At 41.5% G+C, this 18,642-nt stretch overlaps 1 protein-coding gene across 3 annotated transcripts in view; it reads left to right on the top strand.

Annotated features, from left to right (window-relative positions):
- Positions 1-18,360, top strand: part of LOC105274750 (potassium voltage-gated channel subfamily H member 8) — a 28,804-nt gene extending 10,444 nt beyond the window's left edge. The window contains exons 3-16 of one of the 3 annotated variants that reach the window (XM_011331119.3): positions 1,708-1,941; positions 3,408-3,539; positions 4,411-4,538; positions 5,064-5,292; positions 7,458-7,621; positions 8,353-8,566; positions 9,880-10,059; positions 10,286-10,485; positions 10,677-10,926; positions 11,129-11,391; positions 11,949-12,097; positions 12,948-13,119; positions 13,457-13,841; positions 14,774-18,360. In XM_011331119.3, the coding sequence (XP_011329421.1) occupies positions 1,708-1,941; positions 3,408-3,539; positions 4,411-4,538; positions 5,064-5,292; positions 7,458-7,621; positions 8,353-8,566; positions 9,880-10,059; positions 10,286-10,485; positions 10,677-10,926; positions 11,129-11,391; positions 11,949-12,097; positions 12,948-13,119; positions 13,457-13,841; positions 14,774-14,973 (2,900 nt within the window). In that variant the 3' untranslated portion in view covers positions 14,974-18,360. Of the gene's footprint in view, positions 1-1,707; positions 1,942-3,407; positions 3,540-4,410; positions 4,539-5,063; positions 5,293-7,457; positions 7,622-8,352; positions 8,567-9,879; positions 10,060-10,285; positions 10,486-10,676; positions 10,927-11,128; positions 11,392-11,945; positions 12,098-12,947; positions 13,120-13,456; positions 13,842-14,773 lie in introns of all 3 variants that reach the window. The other 2 variants (XM_011331120.3, XM_011331118.3) reach the window with 2 other exon arrangements.
- The last annotated feature ends 282 nt before the right edge of the window (positions 18,361-18,642 follow it).

The raw sequence follows: 18,642 nt of genomic DNA on the forward strand, positions 1-18,642 counted from the left end.
GGAGAACTTTCATGTGCGAGAAACGATTCGCGCCAACGTGCGGGGTAATTAATTGTTTCGTTTGATGAGCCGTTCTTGTGACTCGAGGTAACTTACGCAATTTGCTGGAAGAGTTCGGAAACCCCCGCGGGATCTTGGTAATTATTTGGTGTTGCCGCCGCGGAAGCGATCAAGGGAGGGTGGAATGAAACTGACTTTCTCGGGGGCGGTTCGCTCACGCCAATAATCGTTTAGAAGTTTGGCGATCGATTTACCGTCGCGATCGCCACTAACTTTCAAATTAACATTTCCAGTTTTTCTTGCTCGCGTTTCGGCGAATCAGCCATGAGCGAGCAGCTCGGGCGCGTTTATCGTGCGCCGCGAAGAAATTACATAAGTGTTATTAATCCGACAATCGAAATGCTGATGACACGTGAGGAAAAAGCAGGCGTGATGCAAACGTTGCAAGCGGCTGATTATCTGGTTTATTGGAAGGCGGCTTTGTCAATGATTCTGACGTCATCGTGCGGCCTCCTAAGGGTAAAAGCGATGATGCTATTTTTTATCATCACGTTCAGCCTTGGAATTTTTCCTGTTTTCCTTTCATCCGTACCAAATCTCGCCTATCACTCGCTTATCACTCGTCGCGAATATTCTTCGCGCGTTTTTCCGCTTTTCCGCGTCATATCTCGCGATCACTCTCAGAATTCGGAAGTTGCGTTTACGCGCGGACTCCCGGGGAAACGGCAAAGGCGGTTAGCGTGACTTGCGATGTGCGTTTAGGATGAAATTAATGCGCTGACCAACGACGAACGAGAACTTGGTGCTGCAAACGTGCGCGTTCTCGCAGGATTTCATTAGCGAAACGACATCATCTCGGACGTGTGGAAATTGCTGCGCCCACATATATCGGAACTGCCGAGACCCCGGAAATAACTTGCGCGAGACGACAGCGACGCAACTTCCGGCAAACGGAACGTCCGATACGTTTATTGCGTTATACATCTTGTGTGCGTACGTACGTGTGTTTTTCCCGCTCATATCGTATCGCAGTCAACATGCGAGAGCCGCATTCCCCGCGCGCTCTTATCAGCGTGGGGCGCGTACTTCCTGTTTGTCGCGCGAATGCTTCGCAGCCGAAAGAGAATGGTCGGAAACGGCGCCGTATCGTTTGATAATGACAGTTACCCTGTACATTGCAGTTAAGCGAGAAGCATAAAATAGAAATTAGCACGAATGAGGCAGGTCTGAATCGCGCGAAGGGTTATCAGCTAAAAATATTCTTCTCTGGGGGAGAAACTGCGTCCTCTTCTTTGGGGCGTTTGATGAAAATGTCAGATTTTCAGGTACGCGAAGCGCACCTCGTCCACGTTTGTACCGTGCAGCGTGGGCAAACACATATCCCGAGACGGAATGAAAAGAGGAACGCGAGGGAAGGAAGCGGGAAAAAGACGTATACGTATACTGTCTCCTGACATCGTATCGTGACATTAAAGCGCTATCCTGCGCTGTTCCGAGAGAACATTTCGTGCGTTTTATTTAACGGATTAAACGAGGGCGCGTCGGATGCAAATCGCTTTTTGATCCTGCTGAAATGTCACGGCGAGGTCGTGATTTCCGCGCGTTTTGCATGGCGACCATTTTCGGAGGAATCATTTTTAAGGGGCGTCGATGCGCGTTTCCGTCAATGATTGCGACTAATTCGCGTGTTCTTCTTTGTTTTTGCAGACAGCAACTTTGTACTGGGAAATGCGCAGGTTCCGTCGATCTATCCGATCGTCTACTGCTCCGATGGATTCTGCGAGCTGACGGGGTTTGCGCGAGCGCAAATCATGCAGAAGGGTTGCGCTTGCAAATTCCTCTACGGGTCGGAAACGAAGGAGGAGGAAAAGGCAATGATCGACAAGAGCCTCGAGAGCAAGACGGAATTGAAGATGGAGGTAGTCTTCTACAAAAAGAGCGGTAAGCTCGAGATACCCGGAAGATACCCGGAAGGAGATTTTTAAATTGCGAACGATCGTGGCGCGCGCGTGAGGATATTACTTCGATTAAAAATTACTTTTGTCTTTCTCGTCGTTGCAAAATATAGATAGGTGTTTTATATACATTTTATATTCTTTCAAGAATTTTTCTACATTTTTCGTGAGCAATCATTTATGCATTAGAGATAAATATCTGAACACTGTTAGAGAAAATGGCAGCGTACTCATTATGCATCACGCGGATTTACACACGTAACATGAATATCATATAATATAATATATACTAATCGAAACATATGCAATAATAAATGTTCATTAACGCATTAGAAGGAATTATTAATAATACGAGAATAACTATATTGAAGCAAGAATCAAAAGTGTTTGATAATATTTATATTCAATGCTGATGTTTAACGCTAATGTCTAAGTGAAAATTTGAACACGATAATAAAAGTCAATATCGACTTGCACTTTCCGAGACCAGATGGCATTAAGAAATGGAATATTTTTTAAACTAGCTTGCCATGCAAAACTAAATGAAGCAATCTCGCGGCTGCGTCTCGTTTTTCCCTTCGCGCGACGAGGAAAATCAGTCTACGGTAAAGTTAACCGGAACGTCGTCCGCAATGTACTCTGTCTCATTACTTTGACCCAGAATTTATTTCCTCGCTGATGGAGTAACCAAGTTCTTTCATTGGCCGTGCGATTGCGAGTGTAAGTTAATTGTCGATTCACGAACACCATCCGCCAGGGTGAGATCGGCGCGTTACACCAGAGAGACAAGCACCCGCTCGTTCATCGCGAAATTATCCCAAAAACTCCAATTATTATTCAGGTGGGATTAGCATTTGCGTGACAAATTGTATGCATTATATACTCGCAGGCGCGAACAAGAGCCCGCGTCGCGGGGAAAAAGCAGTTTTTCAGCGCGAGAAAGTCTCGTAAATAAGGGATCAAAAAGAGAGTGCGGTAACGGTAGCAGCAGCTGGGAAATTCTTTTCTGTATACGATGATATTCCTTTTGTGTGCCACACTAACGCGGCATTCCATAGTAATATTACCGTGTCGGGAAACGTTTAACAAAATGTCTTCCCGTTACGTAATCACGGTATTTCCATAGAAGTAGAATGTTTTGTACGTCAGTAACGTTTCTCTTTTAACTTTTCGCGGTTTCTCGTGCAAGTATTTTGTTTCTGGGAGAAGAAGAACGTAGCATAATTTCTCACTCGCATTTGGCGTTTCTTTCTTTCGAGTGCGTTACGTCGTGCAACGATTAATATGCGCATCAGCGCTCGTTATTAGAATAAAGTTCTCGACGGTGAGCAACTCACTCCCTTGAATGGATGATTTGGTCTCGGCATCGTGGACCCAGAAAAAGATCTTTCAATCGCCTTTTAACTTAAAATTCGCTTACGCATGATAAACGGGCCTGATTTCGAATTGCAGGAAGCCCATTCGATTGCCTACTCGACATCGTCCCGATAAAGAACGAGAAGGGTGACGTCGTACTGTTTCTGGCCTCGCACAAAGACATCACACACACGAAGAATCTTCAGCTCTGTGAGTTGCACGATAGTGGTGAGTTCTAACCATGCTTCGCTGCTAAAATACGCGCAGGTGGATCGATTTTAATGAGGAACGATGCGTTCTGTCGACATCGCGACCAAAAATACGACTCGTATTCGGGGTTTACGAGTCCGCATCGCTGGATGGGTAGGAATTGGCCCTTTACGTATCTTTCTCTCTCTCTCTCTCTCTTTCTCTGTTTCACTCACGACGCGTTTAACGATTCACGCTTCTAGCACCGCGATCACGCAACACGCTGCACGAATCCGTCATATACTGCAACGTCGGAGTCTGTAACCGCACGTCAGTTAAACGTAATGATTCTAATGAAGTACCCGGTAAAATAAAAAAACCTGCCGTTAATTTTCTACTTGTTAACAGAATTATCAAAAAGAACTATGCAACCTTGTAGTTAATTATTTTTTAAAATATCGCATTCGAGATTTATTTAAATATTTCGTAAGGCCACCTTTGAAACTCAAGCGACGTACATCGTTCCCAATTTGATCGTAAAACGAGTTTGAGTCTACTGGATAAATCGTGATATCAATTGGAATGGATCAGTAGTCGCGCTTACAAGCTTCACGCAGGAGTTACGGAACACAAGGCAATACTCTCTCACCAGCCTGTAATATATGATTATTTGTAAATTGCATTTATACAAATCGATTTTCTCGTGATAACTGTATATTGATGCAATTACGTGAAAAGATTAGAGGAAAAGGGATTATTTTCGCCGAACTGTTTTTCACAATGTACGTGCTTACGTTTCCTTCGGTTAATTATAGCTTTACGTAATTTTTGTCGTTCGGAACGCTTTGAGATATTTCTCCGCAATTATATATAATCTCCAGTCCAATAATAGCGCAATTTACAATTCTAGACTCGAATGGCAATATCGATCCTGAGGCACCGCCTTCCAATTACGGTAGAAGAAGAAGTCGCGCCGTCCTTTATCAACTCTCGGGCCATTACAAGCAGGACAATAAGCACAAAATTAAGCTAAACAATGTACGATTATTAATTTTCTTGAATTTCTTATCGTTGGCTCATGCTATACACAATAACATAGACAATATATAATAAGAATTAAATCTAATGTGTGATATCAAGTGAGGAAATAATGAAAAATTATTATCCGCAACATACATCATTTACTTAGAATCTCCGAAATTAATAATTATTACGTTCATTCTCTTTTGTGCAGATCAAATTGTAAAATGAGGTTTATATAATACAGGCATATATAAGTTTTCTGATAAATATATATATACTAATAGAGAGGACTTTGTTTTTCAAGCAATTAGTACTCATTTCTTCTAATATAAATGTCATTTTTTCCAAATTAACAATTTGCAATAAGTCGAAATTGATACATTTAAATAAAAATTTTACGTATTTAAATCTTGAGAAGTCTCAGAGACGAAAGCAAAAGAGGATATGGGTCAAGTATGTTCTTATCTGACCACCGAGAATTCGGCAAAGATCAAGTGGTGGGCGAGAGCTCTTGCTTTTATGTCGCATATTATTCCGTAGACGCTTCTGCATTCCACTGCGCCGCCTTTACCGGAATACAAAACGACGGCGATCAAAAAGTCGCAGTTCATCCTTAGTCATTACGGTGGCTTCAAATCCTGCTGGGACTGGTTGATCCTCATCGCGACCTTTTACGTGGCAATAATCGTTCCCTATAACGCGAGCTTCATCAACACCGATAGGCCTACCATGGTCAGTGACGTTGTCGTCGAAGTGCTCTTCATAATCGGTGAGTACCTGCTGCTGCGACATCAATTTTCGATGCCTTCCCTCAATACCCTTTAGGCCTCCCTTTATCCCTTCACCCTCCGATCTCGCCTGAACCGTTGATCCTCCTGGATCATTTTGCCAAGTAAACGGATCCGTCATTTAAATAAGGTCGCATCCTGATGCGTTTTCCTTCTCGATACGACGATAAAGAGAATTGAGTGGCGGGATGAATAAAACATGCAACAGGATAAATCAATTAAAAGATTAATTAATAATTCAGTTCAAAAGAGGCCATTTCCGGTACATCAACGGATCTACCAGAATCGGTAGATTACCATAATTGTACGCATGCATATGCTAATACATAATGAGCGGCACATCGAAAACGTTGCACTGCAAACGATCGAAGCTAGAGGGAGAAACGCATTACTCCTAAATGAATAAAAAAATAACGGGAAATCTAATCGCTATCTCGTGGCGGATATCGATTGCTGCCGTCCCCTTGGAATAATGTGTCCGAGAAGGGAACGAGGAAAGTCTTTTCCCTTTATTCAATTGGTAGCACGTGGAGCTCGTTAGCTCCGAAAACGATCAACCAACTCCCTTTTTCCTCATCTTTCCCTCGTTGCGCCACGGGAAGGCGGCAGATGGGAGATCGACAGATCGTGTACCAGAAATGCTTTGCGTCTGGTGACAATCGATCTAAACAGCAACACGTTTTAGCCACAAGGAACACGATCGCGTCCCCTCACCTCGAATTCTCCGACGAAACGGAACTCGTCGGCATGCATATTCGCCAAGCATCCGGCCAAGTAACGTTTCCTGCGAGAGGAAGTATCGGGTAACGCGTGCGATTTACGCAGGAGCGAGTCGCGCGAGGCGTGTTTTAAGCGCAAATCCAGCGTTAACTGATCCCAGTAAACAAAGCTACTTTAAGTAACGAAGCCGCTCTTGCGATAACGCCGAAAGGGTGCTCTCCGGTAATGAAACGTGTCAATTAACGGAGAAACTTAATGACGCCGCGGGAAAAAGAGCATTTCCTCTCGCCTTTGGGAGAGCCTTTGAGCGTCGGGTTCGCGTTATAACATCGTGATCCTTTTTGTTCCGTTTCTGTTTTCTCTCTTTTTCGATATCATACGCGAGTCCAGGCTCGTGCCTACGTGCGAATTCCTGAAATGCTACGTGCAAATGTTCTACGGTGATAATCGCGGATGCTGCGTGTCATAAATCTCAATAAATAAACAACAAGGTGTTTTCAATACTGCGCGCCACGCCAGTTCGCAACATCGATTTTTAAACTGTCAGACGAAATTGCGCTGGAATTAAACGAGGCGGATGAAATTCGCATTAAAGCTGCGTTACAAATTGCGGCAAACTTTTCATGTCCCTTTTCGGGGTAAGTACGGGGTAAGTGCGGCGTACACGCGAAGTTTCTCGATGGCGAATCCTTTAACGAGTTCGATATAATAATAACGAGCGATTAATGTTGAGATCGATGAATAGCGACATGTAAAACGCCATCCGCGATCTGTTGCTTCCGAACGGGGTTACTTCGGATAAATGGATGTGGAACGCGAATTTTGCGGCTGAAATCCAATTTGCCAACGGGATTAAGAGGCATTCATCGCACAAAGCTGAAGTTCCGCCCGGCTGCTTACGATACGTTTGCGCGAGCGGAAACTCGACGGGACAACAAGCAGGAAAGCTAGTTTCAGCTATACGCACGAGATTTGGCTTTAGACAGTGCACAGACACACTCCGCATTTCCGTTCGTTCGCAATCACGATTATTGTCGCGATCACGCGAGATCGGAAACGATATCTATTGTTTAACGAAAAAGCATTGATTGGCAATTTCCTATATGCGAATACGAATTAAGGATTATTCGGGTAAACGGAGAAACGTCAAAGTCTGCGACTTGTCCCGTAATTGCGGCATTTATTTCGCAACGTTTGTTGATTCCTGGATTAATTGCTCAAATTGGCTTTAATAGCCATAAAACATTTCAATAGAAACTTGGATTTAAATCGCTCTTGATCCTTCATAATGACAATAATCTGAATTTTCAAGATCTCATGATTGCATCGAGGTCTTCCAATAAATCGTCAGATATCATCTGGCACGTTTGCGAGATTTTGATACGTGCATTTATCGTGCAATATATGCTCTGTTATTCTTCTCCAGATATCACTTTGAACTTCAGAACGACGTACGTGAGCAGGAAGGGCGAAGTGGTCAGCAATAGCAAAAGCATCGCCATGAACTATGTGAAAGGCTGGTTCTTTGTCGACCTCGTGGCGGCATTACCGTTTGATTTCCTCTACGCTTCGGACGTCTACAGTGGCGAGGTCGGTACCTTCAAATACGCTTACAAATAGATGTACGAACCGGCTCATTATCCGCCACGAAAGCTAGATTAAAGCGGCCTGCAATATCTTTCGTAAAATTGAGTCTGTAATCCTCTCAATGGAATTGGCATCATGTGCACGCAACTTTTCAATATTTTTTTCATTTCTAGTCCAATGTAGTTCCGTGATTCGATAGCATAGAAATTAAATCGGGGGGAAAAAAGAGAAACGCCAAGCAGACGTCGATCTAAATCGGATTATTTGAATTAGCAGCACGAAGCGAAATCTCTGTATAGGCCGAACTCTGTATGACACGTGTTACCGTGGCCTAATATCAGTTTTGTAATAATTACTAATTTCGAGTATCCGTCAAGCACCGACCTGACGAAGAGGGAAGCTGCGCTAATTAATTTGACCCATGTTTGGTAGAAAATCGATATTTCATGTCAGGATTCATTTCTATTAAGTTACTTGGCGAGAAATAAAGAAGCGCAGAAATATCTGCAGCTTGGGAAACATTACAGTCTTTGACATAATGACACAAATACTTATATGTTTATTAAGCTCTATTAAATAGCTTTAATCATTTTCTAAACGCAATGCAATTTATTCAATAGAATTGATACCTTTAGCTTACCTTGTGCCTATTTTTCGGACTCTGCGTGAGTCCTAATTGAACCATTGAAAATGTAACTGAAATAAATAACGTCTCTTATCAATGTTTGTCATAGGATTCAGCGCACAGTAATATTCATTTAGTAAAACTTACGCGATTGTTACGACTCGCGCGGCTCTTGCAAAAAATGGACAGATACTCGCAGTACAGCGCCGTGATACTAACGATGCTCATGCTGTTCTTCATTGTGGTGGCACACTGGCTGGCTTGCATCTGGTACGTCATCGCCGAGAAGGAGAGGCTGCGGAACGACAAAGATTGGGATCTGGGTAAGTTTTTTCAGACAACTCTGCTGTCAGTTGGCAAGCGCATTTATTCCACGATGGGACGTCGTAGAATTATGCTTACGGGAGGCATAGAGTTAGAAACCCCATGTATATAAAAGTAGCTAGGTTCTCAATGCCTCGGGGATGGAGGAAAGAATGTATATATGCTGGAGAAACAATCTAAAGCTAGTTGCCGTGACCTATAAGAATCGCGCTGCGTGCTACTCATCTTAAGGAGATGCGTCTGCATATCTCATGTAGGATTGCGCGAGTAAATTTGTGGTACTACAGACTTGATGCTACACAGAAAAAAAGTAAGTGTCACATCAAAACTTATATACTTGTATATACGCAACAATTTATAATCTTCGTAAAAGAATTTAATAATCTTGAATTTCAACTAAAATGAAATAACGAAATTATATCACGTTAAACGAAGAAAACAATTTTTGAATAAAGCAATTTTGTATAATTCAATCAAGAAAAATATATTTTTATTATTTAAGAATAATTTTCTTGAATAGAAAGGAAACAATGTTAAATAAAAAATAACATATTTTCAAACCGTTTTCGCGTTGTGCGTTATGTTCAGTTTAGATTACCATCGCGCGGCTGTCTTCGCGTGGAGGTTAACAATTTGGTAGAGTGTGATAATTGTGCATATAATAAATAATAGATATAAGATATAATCCCGTCAACGTGAAAATACGTCTCTTACCTCCACGCCCACGATCTTATTCCGTTATTATTTGACGCATTTTCTAGTCGAGGAAATAATTATATTGTATTCTTCAGGTGACAACTATAATATTGAAATAAGATTATAATATAGTTGAAATTCAAGATTATTAAATTCTTTTACGAAGATTATAAATATTGTTGCGTATATACAAGTATATAAGTTTTGATGTGACACTTACTTTTTTTCTGTGTATCGACACGGGAGCTCATGCATAAGATTTGCGCGAATTGTTTTTTCCCCGACAGTCATTGAAACAGTGTCTCCGTGCGAAGAAGTCTCCCTCTAAACTAGGTCAGAAAATAAAACCTCCTCGATAATAAAGTTGCATGTACGTAATTGTAATCGGAATTTATTTCATTTTAACCAGTGAATAGAAATAACTAAAAAAGCAATGAAGGTACCAAAATAACGCGATAAAAGTATGAAAAACGCAATATTTTTGATTGAAGTGTATAAAAGTATCAAATAGGCACTCTATAATACAGGCAATAAATGGACGAGCGTTAAATTGCGCTAGGGATTACATTAAAGCGTCGGAATTTTCATTAATTTTCATTATATCTGGAATTTGCAGGCTGGATACATACCCTGGCTGAGAAACTGAAAATATCCGTGCAAAATGTCACGCACACAGAGAGCTATATAACGGCGTTATATTTCACCTGCAGCAGCCTGACTTCTGTGGGTTTCGGCAACGTCTCGGCGAACACATTCTCGGAGAAATTCTTTTCAATTTGCACGATGTTGATCGGCGGTAAGTCTCGCTTGACCAATAAAGAGATTAACGAGATTAACACGTTGTCCGTAGAACGCTTCGGTATTATGAATTTTGCCAGGCGCTAATTGATGAAAGATATATCCCTCTGTGCCGGAACATCCGTTCCGCAAAATCCGCACACATCACGTCGTCCGATAAATACTTGATGTATAATACTTGATATCTCGGCGTTATTGCATCGTGCGCGCGATTTGCGTTTCAGCTCTCATGCATGCCGTGGTGTTTGGCAACGTTACCGCGATTATTCAGAGAATGTACTCGAGACGATCGCTGTACCAGACGAAGCTGCGGGACCTCAAAGATTTCCTGGTCCTGCATCAAATCCCGGAGGAGCTCAAGCAGCGAATGCAAGATTACTTTCAGACCATGTGGTCGCTCAATCACGGTATTGACGTGCACGAGGTAAAATCGCGTTGACTTTGTACTTTTTCAAACACTGAACAAAAGGGATGAATATATGTTACAACTTGATAAAAATTGTATCGTTGGTCTTGAAAATTAACTTGAAAATTAAATTAACAAATGGAGTACTAAAAGCGATATAACAAGGGTTTCCAAGATAACTGTTTATTATCGGGATGAATCTTGTGCAGACACTTAAACAATTTCCCGAGGAGTTGCGGGGAGACGTTTCAATGCACCTCCATCGCGAGATTTTAAGTTTACCGATATTCGAAGCCGCCTCGCAAGGATGTCTGAAGCTGCTCTCGCTTCATATCAGAAACAATTTCTGCGCCCCCGGCGAGTTCCTCGTCCACAAAGGCGACGCACTTTCCTACATATATTACTTGTGCAACGGGTCTATGGAGGTCGTGCAAAACAGCATGGTGGTCGCAATTTTAGGTAAAGTGTAATGCGCCAATACCTGCATTCACGCGTTGATTAATTCATCCCACAATTAATCACTTCATCGAAAAATTTCACTTTTTTAAATACAACATATTTTATTTCAATCGACGCCTTTTTGCAATGATATATCCATTTGATATATTATACGATTTTATTATTCGTGAATAGATATCATCCCCGATGTATCTTCTTTAAGGAAAGGGTGATTTGGTGGGTTGCGATATAAACGTTCACCTGCAGCATGGAAATAATGGCGGTGGCACATCCGGATCTGGTTCCGTCGACGTCGTAGTGAAATCCAGCTGCGACGTAAAGGCGCTAACGTATTGTGATTTGAAATGCATACACATGCAGGGTTTAGTGGAGGTCCTGCGACTGTACCCCGAGTATCAGCATGAGTTTGCGCACGATATACAGCACGATCTTACGTACAACTTGCGCGAGGGATACGAGGCGGAGGTAATTAGCTATATATATTTCCATGGGGGTGAAAGAGGAGGAAAGGCCGACGAGGGTGCTAAAGCATCAGGTATCGCTTCAGTTACAACCTGAAGATATATTGGTCTTAGCGTTTCGGAGAAATGTTGAAGGATTTATGATTATTAGTATTTGAAAGCGAGAACATTTTATTTTCGCAATTTCTGTGTAGGTAAAAATTACATATTTCGAATACGAAAAATATATATTTTCAAAACATTAGATGTACTAGATTTATTGAAAACGTATTGACATTCTGACAGCGATTATCGAACGGACTCTACATAGCTGTTGGACTAGTAACTTATCGATTATTGAAGATACATTTTTCTAGAGTATCCAAACATTTACAATATTTATTGTTTAAAGAAGAAAACGTCTTATTTCCACAATTCCATATAGAAAAAGCATATTTCTTGAATATGAAAAAAATATATTATAACGTTTCTAGATTTGTACATCACATATTACATTCAGCAACCTTCGTAATTATACATAGTTATTGAATTTATCATCCTTTTTCGTACAAATTTTAGCAGGAGTCTGATATGAACGGTCCGTCACTGACACTGCCCTCCATTAGTGAAGATGACGAAAACGCGGTCGAAGAGGGCGAAACTTCTCCCTTGTCACCACCAAACAAATCACCACTTCATGCGTCTTCGAGCCCGCGACATGCCAAGTTCAGGTAAGTTCCCGGCCGTAACATCGAAAAAGAATCAGCAGGATCATGGAATGTTCGCTTGACATAAAATGTTCACGAAGGAGAGAAAGTACGTCGAATAAACGATGGCAAAGTACGAATTTCGACGGCGCGACGTGAAAAGCTTAGGATAATGGACAGATCGTGAGAGTGGAAGGACAAAGTTAATTAAGTTAAAGTAGTTCTCGCGAGCTTTCGGCTTCTCTCCACTTTTTCTCCAACCCGACACCTTTTTCTCCTGTTTTCTCTGCATTTTCACACGAGAGACGTGTGACGCTACTTCGCTGTACACACGTGTACATGCACACACGTACACGCACACATACGTACGTAAAACTTAAATGTATTTCAAATTATTTTCCTTTATCCCTGTGGCGTATCTATCTGCTATATCGCTATTCGTAAGACCCCTTTTTTCTCGTCAATGTATTTTATTGAGCGGCAGTTAAGCCCAAGGTGCAAAGAAAACAGCGTACGATCTCGTGAGACGCACTTGCTATTTATCTATATCCCTGCCGAAGAAAGAGATCCTCCGTTATAGGATAACACGATTTTCCGCTCGGAAAACTTTGGAATCCGAAGTCGCGTTCGATCTGCCCTCTTCCTCCTTCTCTTCCCCTCGTCTCTCACCCTAGCGACCACGGTATATCTATATCGTCGACAAATTGTACGGCGCGAGAGGTAATCCACTTTCGAATTCCTTACTTTGGGATTTTCGTGTCGCGATTCCACCGATTCTCGCCGAAACGACGAGAGCTCCGTGCTATACATAGGATCGGAGACTACGCGCCACATGAAATGACGAATAAAAAGCTAATCTCGTTTGGACTATCAGGGAGGATTACAGAGAAGGCAGACGCCCGGGCAGGGGAGTGCTGGTGCGCGGAGGAAGAGCAGCGCAGGTGATCGCGCAGGAGTCTGTGGAGGATCATATTCGCGGGTCCGTCGAGAGGCTCGACAATCAGTTTTCCACCCTGCACCAGGATGTGGCGACGCTCAGCTGCGAGGTATACTTTATTACATATAATACAATAATAAAATATACATATAATTATGATATAAAACGTTACATTATTTCGATCTGATACGCAAATGTAAATTATTTTACACTTATTTGATGATTACCGGCATTTTCGGGATTTCCCGCATCCTTAGAATAAATTCACGAAGATTTGTAAGAAGAAAGCAAATTGAAAGGAATTAACTCGCAAGATTTCATTCTGCGGAATTGAATTTCTAGTCCAACTGCCAGATTATCAGAGGGAAAGAGAGAGAGAGAGAGAGAAGGAGAGAAAAGAGCGGACAAGACTCCATGAGATTAAATGATTCACGTTGGATCGACAGGTGCGCAACGCCATTCAAGCATTGCAGATGCTCGCCTGCTCGCCCCAGAGTAATCCGAATCTGCCGACCCCGGCGGCGAGCCGCGGCAGCGGGGTCCTCGCCAGGAGCTCGTCCCATCCACCGGACGCCATTTGTTGGAATCCACCGGCGAGGCTGATGGACATGTCCACGCAGACGGACTGGCCGGTGGATATGTTCGAGGCTTGGGTGCGCGCGAATCCTCACAGGGCCCTGCGGGTCCTTGGCCTCGATCCTAACGTTGTCCTGAGGCCACCACCCCTATCGCCCACGCCGTCGCCGTCCTCGCCCCCGCCGCCACCCTACGAACCGCTGTCACCCTTGGTGGCCTCGCCGCAGCAATCACCCTCGCGGTCTCCGACGACAGGTAATTATATCTCACGCTCAGTACAGGAGACGCGGAAGAAGGGAGGGAGAGAAGGAAGCTTATTAATGTGCTAAAGACATAGGCGCAATTCGAGGACTGCACCACCGGAAATTTTATTAACAGCATGAATTAATGCGTTCCTTTTTGTCGCGTCAGAAAAGAGAGGGTATTTTGCGTAAAGCGTGTGCAAAATGAAAGAAAGTCGTTTTTCGCGTAATAAAAAGTATGTTCTTTTCTTTTACGTTCGAAGCATACCGCGAAAGAAACACGCCTCATCTGTCCACGCTCATTTTCGCGAAAGCGCCTTCTCGAGCTTTCGATATTCCTCCGAGGAGGAACGCTCCCTTGTGGAAAGCTCTCGTCGTTACGAAGGAGTACATCTCGTCGTGGAGAAGAAATATCTCGTTGCGAGGTTGTGCTTCTGCTCGTATGTCTCCGCGAGAAATGTCCTCATAAAGGGTTACGCGGTGGTGGATTTGAACCTCCGGAGAGGCGCCTTGCGCGAAAGAAAGACTTTAGTCTTCTACGAAGGATATCCCCTTGCGTGCAACTCCTTCATACTTCATACTGATTTTCCTGATATGGGTGTACGTTTCCCAACGTGTGTTTTCTCTTTCAGTGGGATATTTCCACGTGGAAAAAATGACCGCGTCGCGCGAGCGATATCTCGTGATACGTTGAAGGCACTCACTTATCTGCACGTGATACGACAAATTACAATACATAATTTAATGCGAGACAACAATTAATATTACGTAATAATTGCAGTAATCGTGACAGCCGGTGAGATTTTACGAATAACGCGATGCAGTGACGCGACTCTCGCCCACTTTTCTTCATTTGTATTACGCTCGTCGAGACTTGGCACCGCTTCGTCCAACAAGAAGCTTTGGACATCGACATTTTAAGACGCTCCTAAATCTCAATTTCAGGAAACGGCAGCTACGTCTTCGGGATCACGCGCAACGCACACATTCCACGGCTGTACAGGCCACCCAACTCAGCCTGGGATCCCGACAACAAGCTGTGGCACCGCTTTAGCGCCGGTGACGCTGACAACGCGTCATTATATCAGGCGTTGCGAGGTCTTCCGGAGTCACGTTCATTGAAGTTTGATACCTTCGACAGCTGAACTGATTAACTTTGCGCTGGAAAACTCATGTACCAATGAAAAGCAGAGGGAGGATACCGAAGAATCTACATGGCAAAATTTCGTGAATTTATTACATTTAATTGTTATCGCTACAAACATTTTGCGTCGCGATAAAATTGTCTGAAAAATTTTATCCTGAAAATTTGGATATTAATTGGCTTGAACAGCGCGATAATTGTAAAATCAGAGGTTTCAGGCAGTATGTTTGAATGAAAACACTAAAAACGTCAAAAATGTCATCCCTTCAAATTGTTAAGGATTAATCAGAGTTTTTTTACTGTCTCCCGATATCTCGATACTATGAGTGGAATGAAACTATTTTTGACAAGTTGAAATTCGAAATTTGAAAGTGCGCAAGATTAATTGCATTTCATGATAAAATTGAATAATCAATGACGTAGTTTACATTTATGTATCGAAAAATTCGAAAATATTCCACAACGCGGCCGATAATTTATTGCGTATGCAAATTCAGGCCCGTTAACAGCCATACACAATCGCTCGTTTACGCGATACTAGATTACCAATAAATTGACGTTTATGTTTCCTTTCCTCATTAACGTCAATCCGTGATCTCGTTGTATCATTCGACTCTTGAATGCATCCGGTTATTTTAATTACGAAATTTAATCAATCAAGACTGACGCGATGTATTTATAGAAAATTACAATATGTATATCGTGCAAAACTGTAGTATTTATATATGAACAAATGTTTGAACAAAACCGGAGAATATTATGTATGAAACATTCCCTAATTCTTATTTATAATATCGCTATATTAATATTCAATTAGCGTGTTAATGTTATGTCTAGCAATATAATATAATTTATTAGTTCTTTCATTTCTTGCGAAATAATTGCAACAAATAATAACGGTGAAATATTCAAGTGGAAATATCTCATTAAAGATTTTCATATACAATTTTACCATACGATACTGCATGCTATTGGGTGAAGAAAAATTTATTCGAGCGTCGTGCATTCAAGAGTTAAATGACGGATTATATGATACTTTGTATATTGTCCTAGGCATTCCTCACTGCCATACACAGGATAATACCTGACTTTATATATCTCTGTGCTCTTTCGTTCCCAATAATGTATTTATAAATCACCGCATGAGTGAAATGGATTCTCGCTCGCATCGTTTCATGCGTATGTAACACCATATATGTAATTTAATAGTTACGTATGCGTGTTTTCTCCGAGAGGAATCCTAAGATTCATCTACCGTTGCTCCGCAAACGCAAACGTCTACACGACCTGTGTAACGATATTTTAGCGTCTTTTCTACTTAAGCGACATATAATTTTGTAGATAGTCAATCGCATACGTTTAATTTGCGCTCGTGCGAGCGCGCAGCTTAAAGTAATATTGGTCTTCGCTACTGCGTTAAATTCTTCGTTTCCGCTGAAGGAGCGGTAGAAGACCGCTTTCGTCGCGTGAAGCAGTTCCATGGGACATCGTTACATTATACGAGTCGTTTATCCAAGAGTTAGGGTAGCAATAATGCACAACATACTTTGAATGTACACCATCGACGTCCAATTTAGAGAATATTCGTAGCACTCTAGTTAAGTAGACATAGTGGAGTAATGGTTTGCGTGTCACGGCAGGACGATGAGGGTACGACGAGGTGATCCGGAAGTGGCGGAAGTCACTGGCTATGGCATAGGATAACTTCTACTTTGTTGGGATTGCATGTCCAATTACAAGCTGTGTCATGAGAATATATATATATATATATATATATATATATATATATATATAATTATTTAGCTTTGTAAGTATTTCTTAAGTCGGACGTGTACATATAGAGGAAACGACGTTGAAAAATATGTGATAAGAGGCACGGCTTTGGCCATGCACGACTACGTTCGTTCGAATACCTCCACCATTATTTGTGAGAAATTCGATACGTGAGAAAAAAAAGAAGAAAATGAAAAATACCAAAGCACGGTTTCTTGGTCGCGTCTTCGGTAATGTTCAATTATCTCGATAATCGATGTCAATAATCGAAAGTATATTCCTTATCCCTTTGACTGATCGTGGTAGTTGTTGCGCAAAGAGAGAAAGAGAGACCAATGTTCATGTAATATCAATGGCGATATATAGAAATCTTTATCAGATATGACTGTCAAAGTCACCACGCGAGACACGAGGAATTCTCACAAATATCGCTGGCAGGTACTGTTTTATAAATATTTCATATATTTTGTTATACACTGTTTCTATGCTCCTTGCATTATAATTCAAGCTAAGTGTACTATAGCATTATATCTGACACTCTTCACGACTTCTACCACGACTTTTTACACTTCCACACAGAATTGCGAAGCAAATAACGTAACTCTCTCCCGAATATATAAAGTAATAAGGTCAATAAGCACAAATATAATAAAACAATTCTCTTCCTATATTATTATTATCCGCTCGAAGTCAAAGACCTCCTTTTAACAAATATTATATATCCTTAAGAGTATCTTTGACCAGCTGTTCGAGCGTATGTACAAGGAGACAAATATTAAACACAGCAATGCTATATAATGCAATTTCACGTTAATCTCTTATCGCGTAGTTATTTTTTCATCGCGTGAAAGGTTGCACTTATAAACCAAGTGTGTTGTTGTGTGAAAAAGGGTGTAAAAATAGATATTAAAGTATCCTCGCTGTTCTACCTCTTTAAAAGAAAGACCTGGAAACTTAACGTTTTTATCGGCAATAATACAAAAGAATTTCTTGAGAAAGAAATATCGAGAGAAATATTTTATCGCGGAAGAATGCAATGAAATTTTAAGAAGATATAAATTTTTATAGAGTACCGTGGTTTGTGGTACGTCCGTGCTGTGCCGTAAGGGATTAACTCAGAAATATTCGTAACACACGTACATACGTAACTGCGCGTACAAAAATAAAACGCAGACTCTTACGTGTGAAAAATCAAAGTCAGGAGATTACATTGAAATTCCATTTCTGCCTGCGCAATCGTATTTTTTCAATTGTATTGTACATTCGTCAACTGATCTAGTTAGGAGACACTTCCAAGTGACGGCCTTAAAATAAAGGATTTATTTTTTTCACGATGATAAATATCTGGCAGCAGGTGAACGTAGCGAGGCGAAGCGATCTCTAAAAATGATTCGCGAAGCGAAGGACGAAACAAAACGGAAATAAAACAGGAAATGCGAGCGAGAGAAAGAGAGAACAGAATAGGCTTTTCTCTACGAACTTAATCTTTACGAAAATAATATCTGAACGTTTGCAAATATTTTTAAACACTTGTACAATTGTGCTTATATAAGTGGCATTCTTTGTTCGACAGATGGGTTACGAATAATAATAAATGAAAGATAATTACAAATTATATATATATATACGTTACGCGAGTATGTGTTCTACACTGCATCAGCTTCTTCCCGAGTACTGTTATCTTCCGTTAATGTGGTCCGTACATCTCTACATTAATCTGCTCGCGCTCGGAAAAAGCGCGTGTACATAATGTATCTTCCTAAAAGGAAATCGCTGAAAGGAAAATTATCCCGTTGCATTACAAAGGATGAAAGTTTGTTGAACATTGTATTAACTGTCGCGTCAGCTGTTACGGAAGGGGGACGCGAGTCAAGTAATTGAATTACTCCAGAAGAAG

Source organism: Ooceraea biroi, chromosome 10, assembly GCF_003672135.1.
Source record: "Ooceraea biroi isolate clonal line C1 chromosome 10, Obir_v5.4, whole genome shotgun sequence".
NCBI classification, from domain to species: domain Eukaryota; kingdom Metazoa; phylum Arthropoda; class Insecta; order Hymenoptera; family Formicidae; genus Ooceraea; species Ooceraea biroi.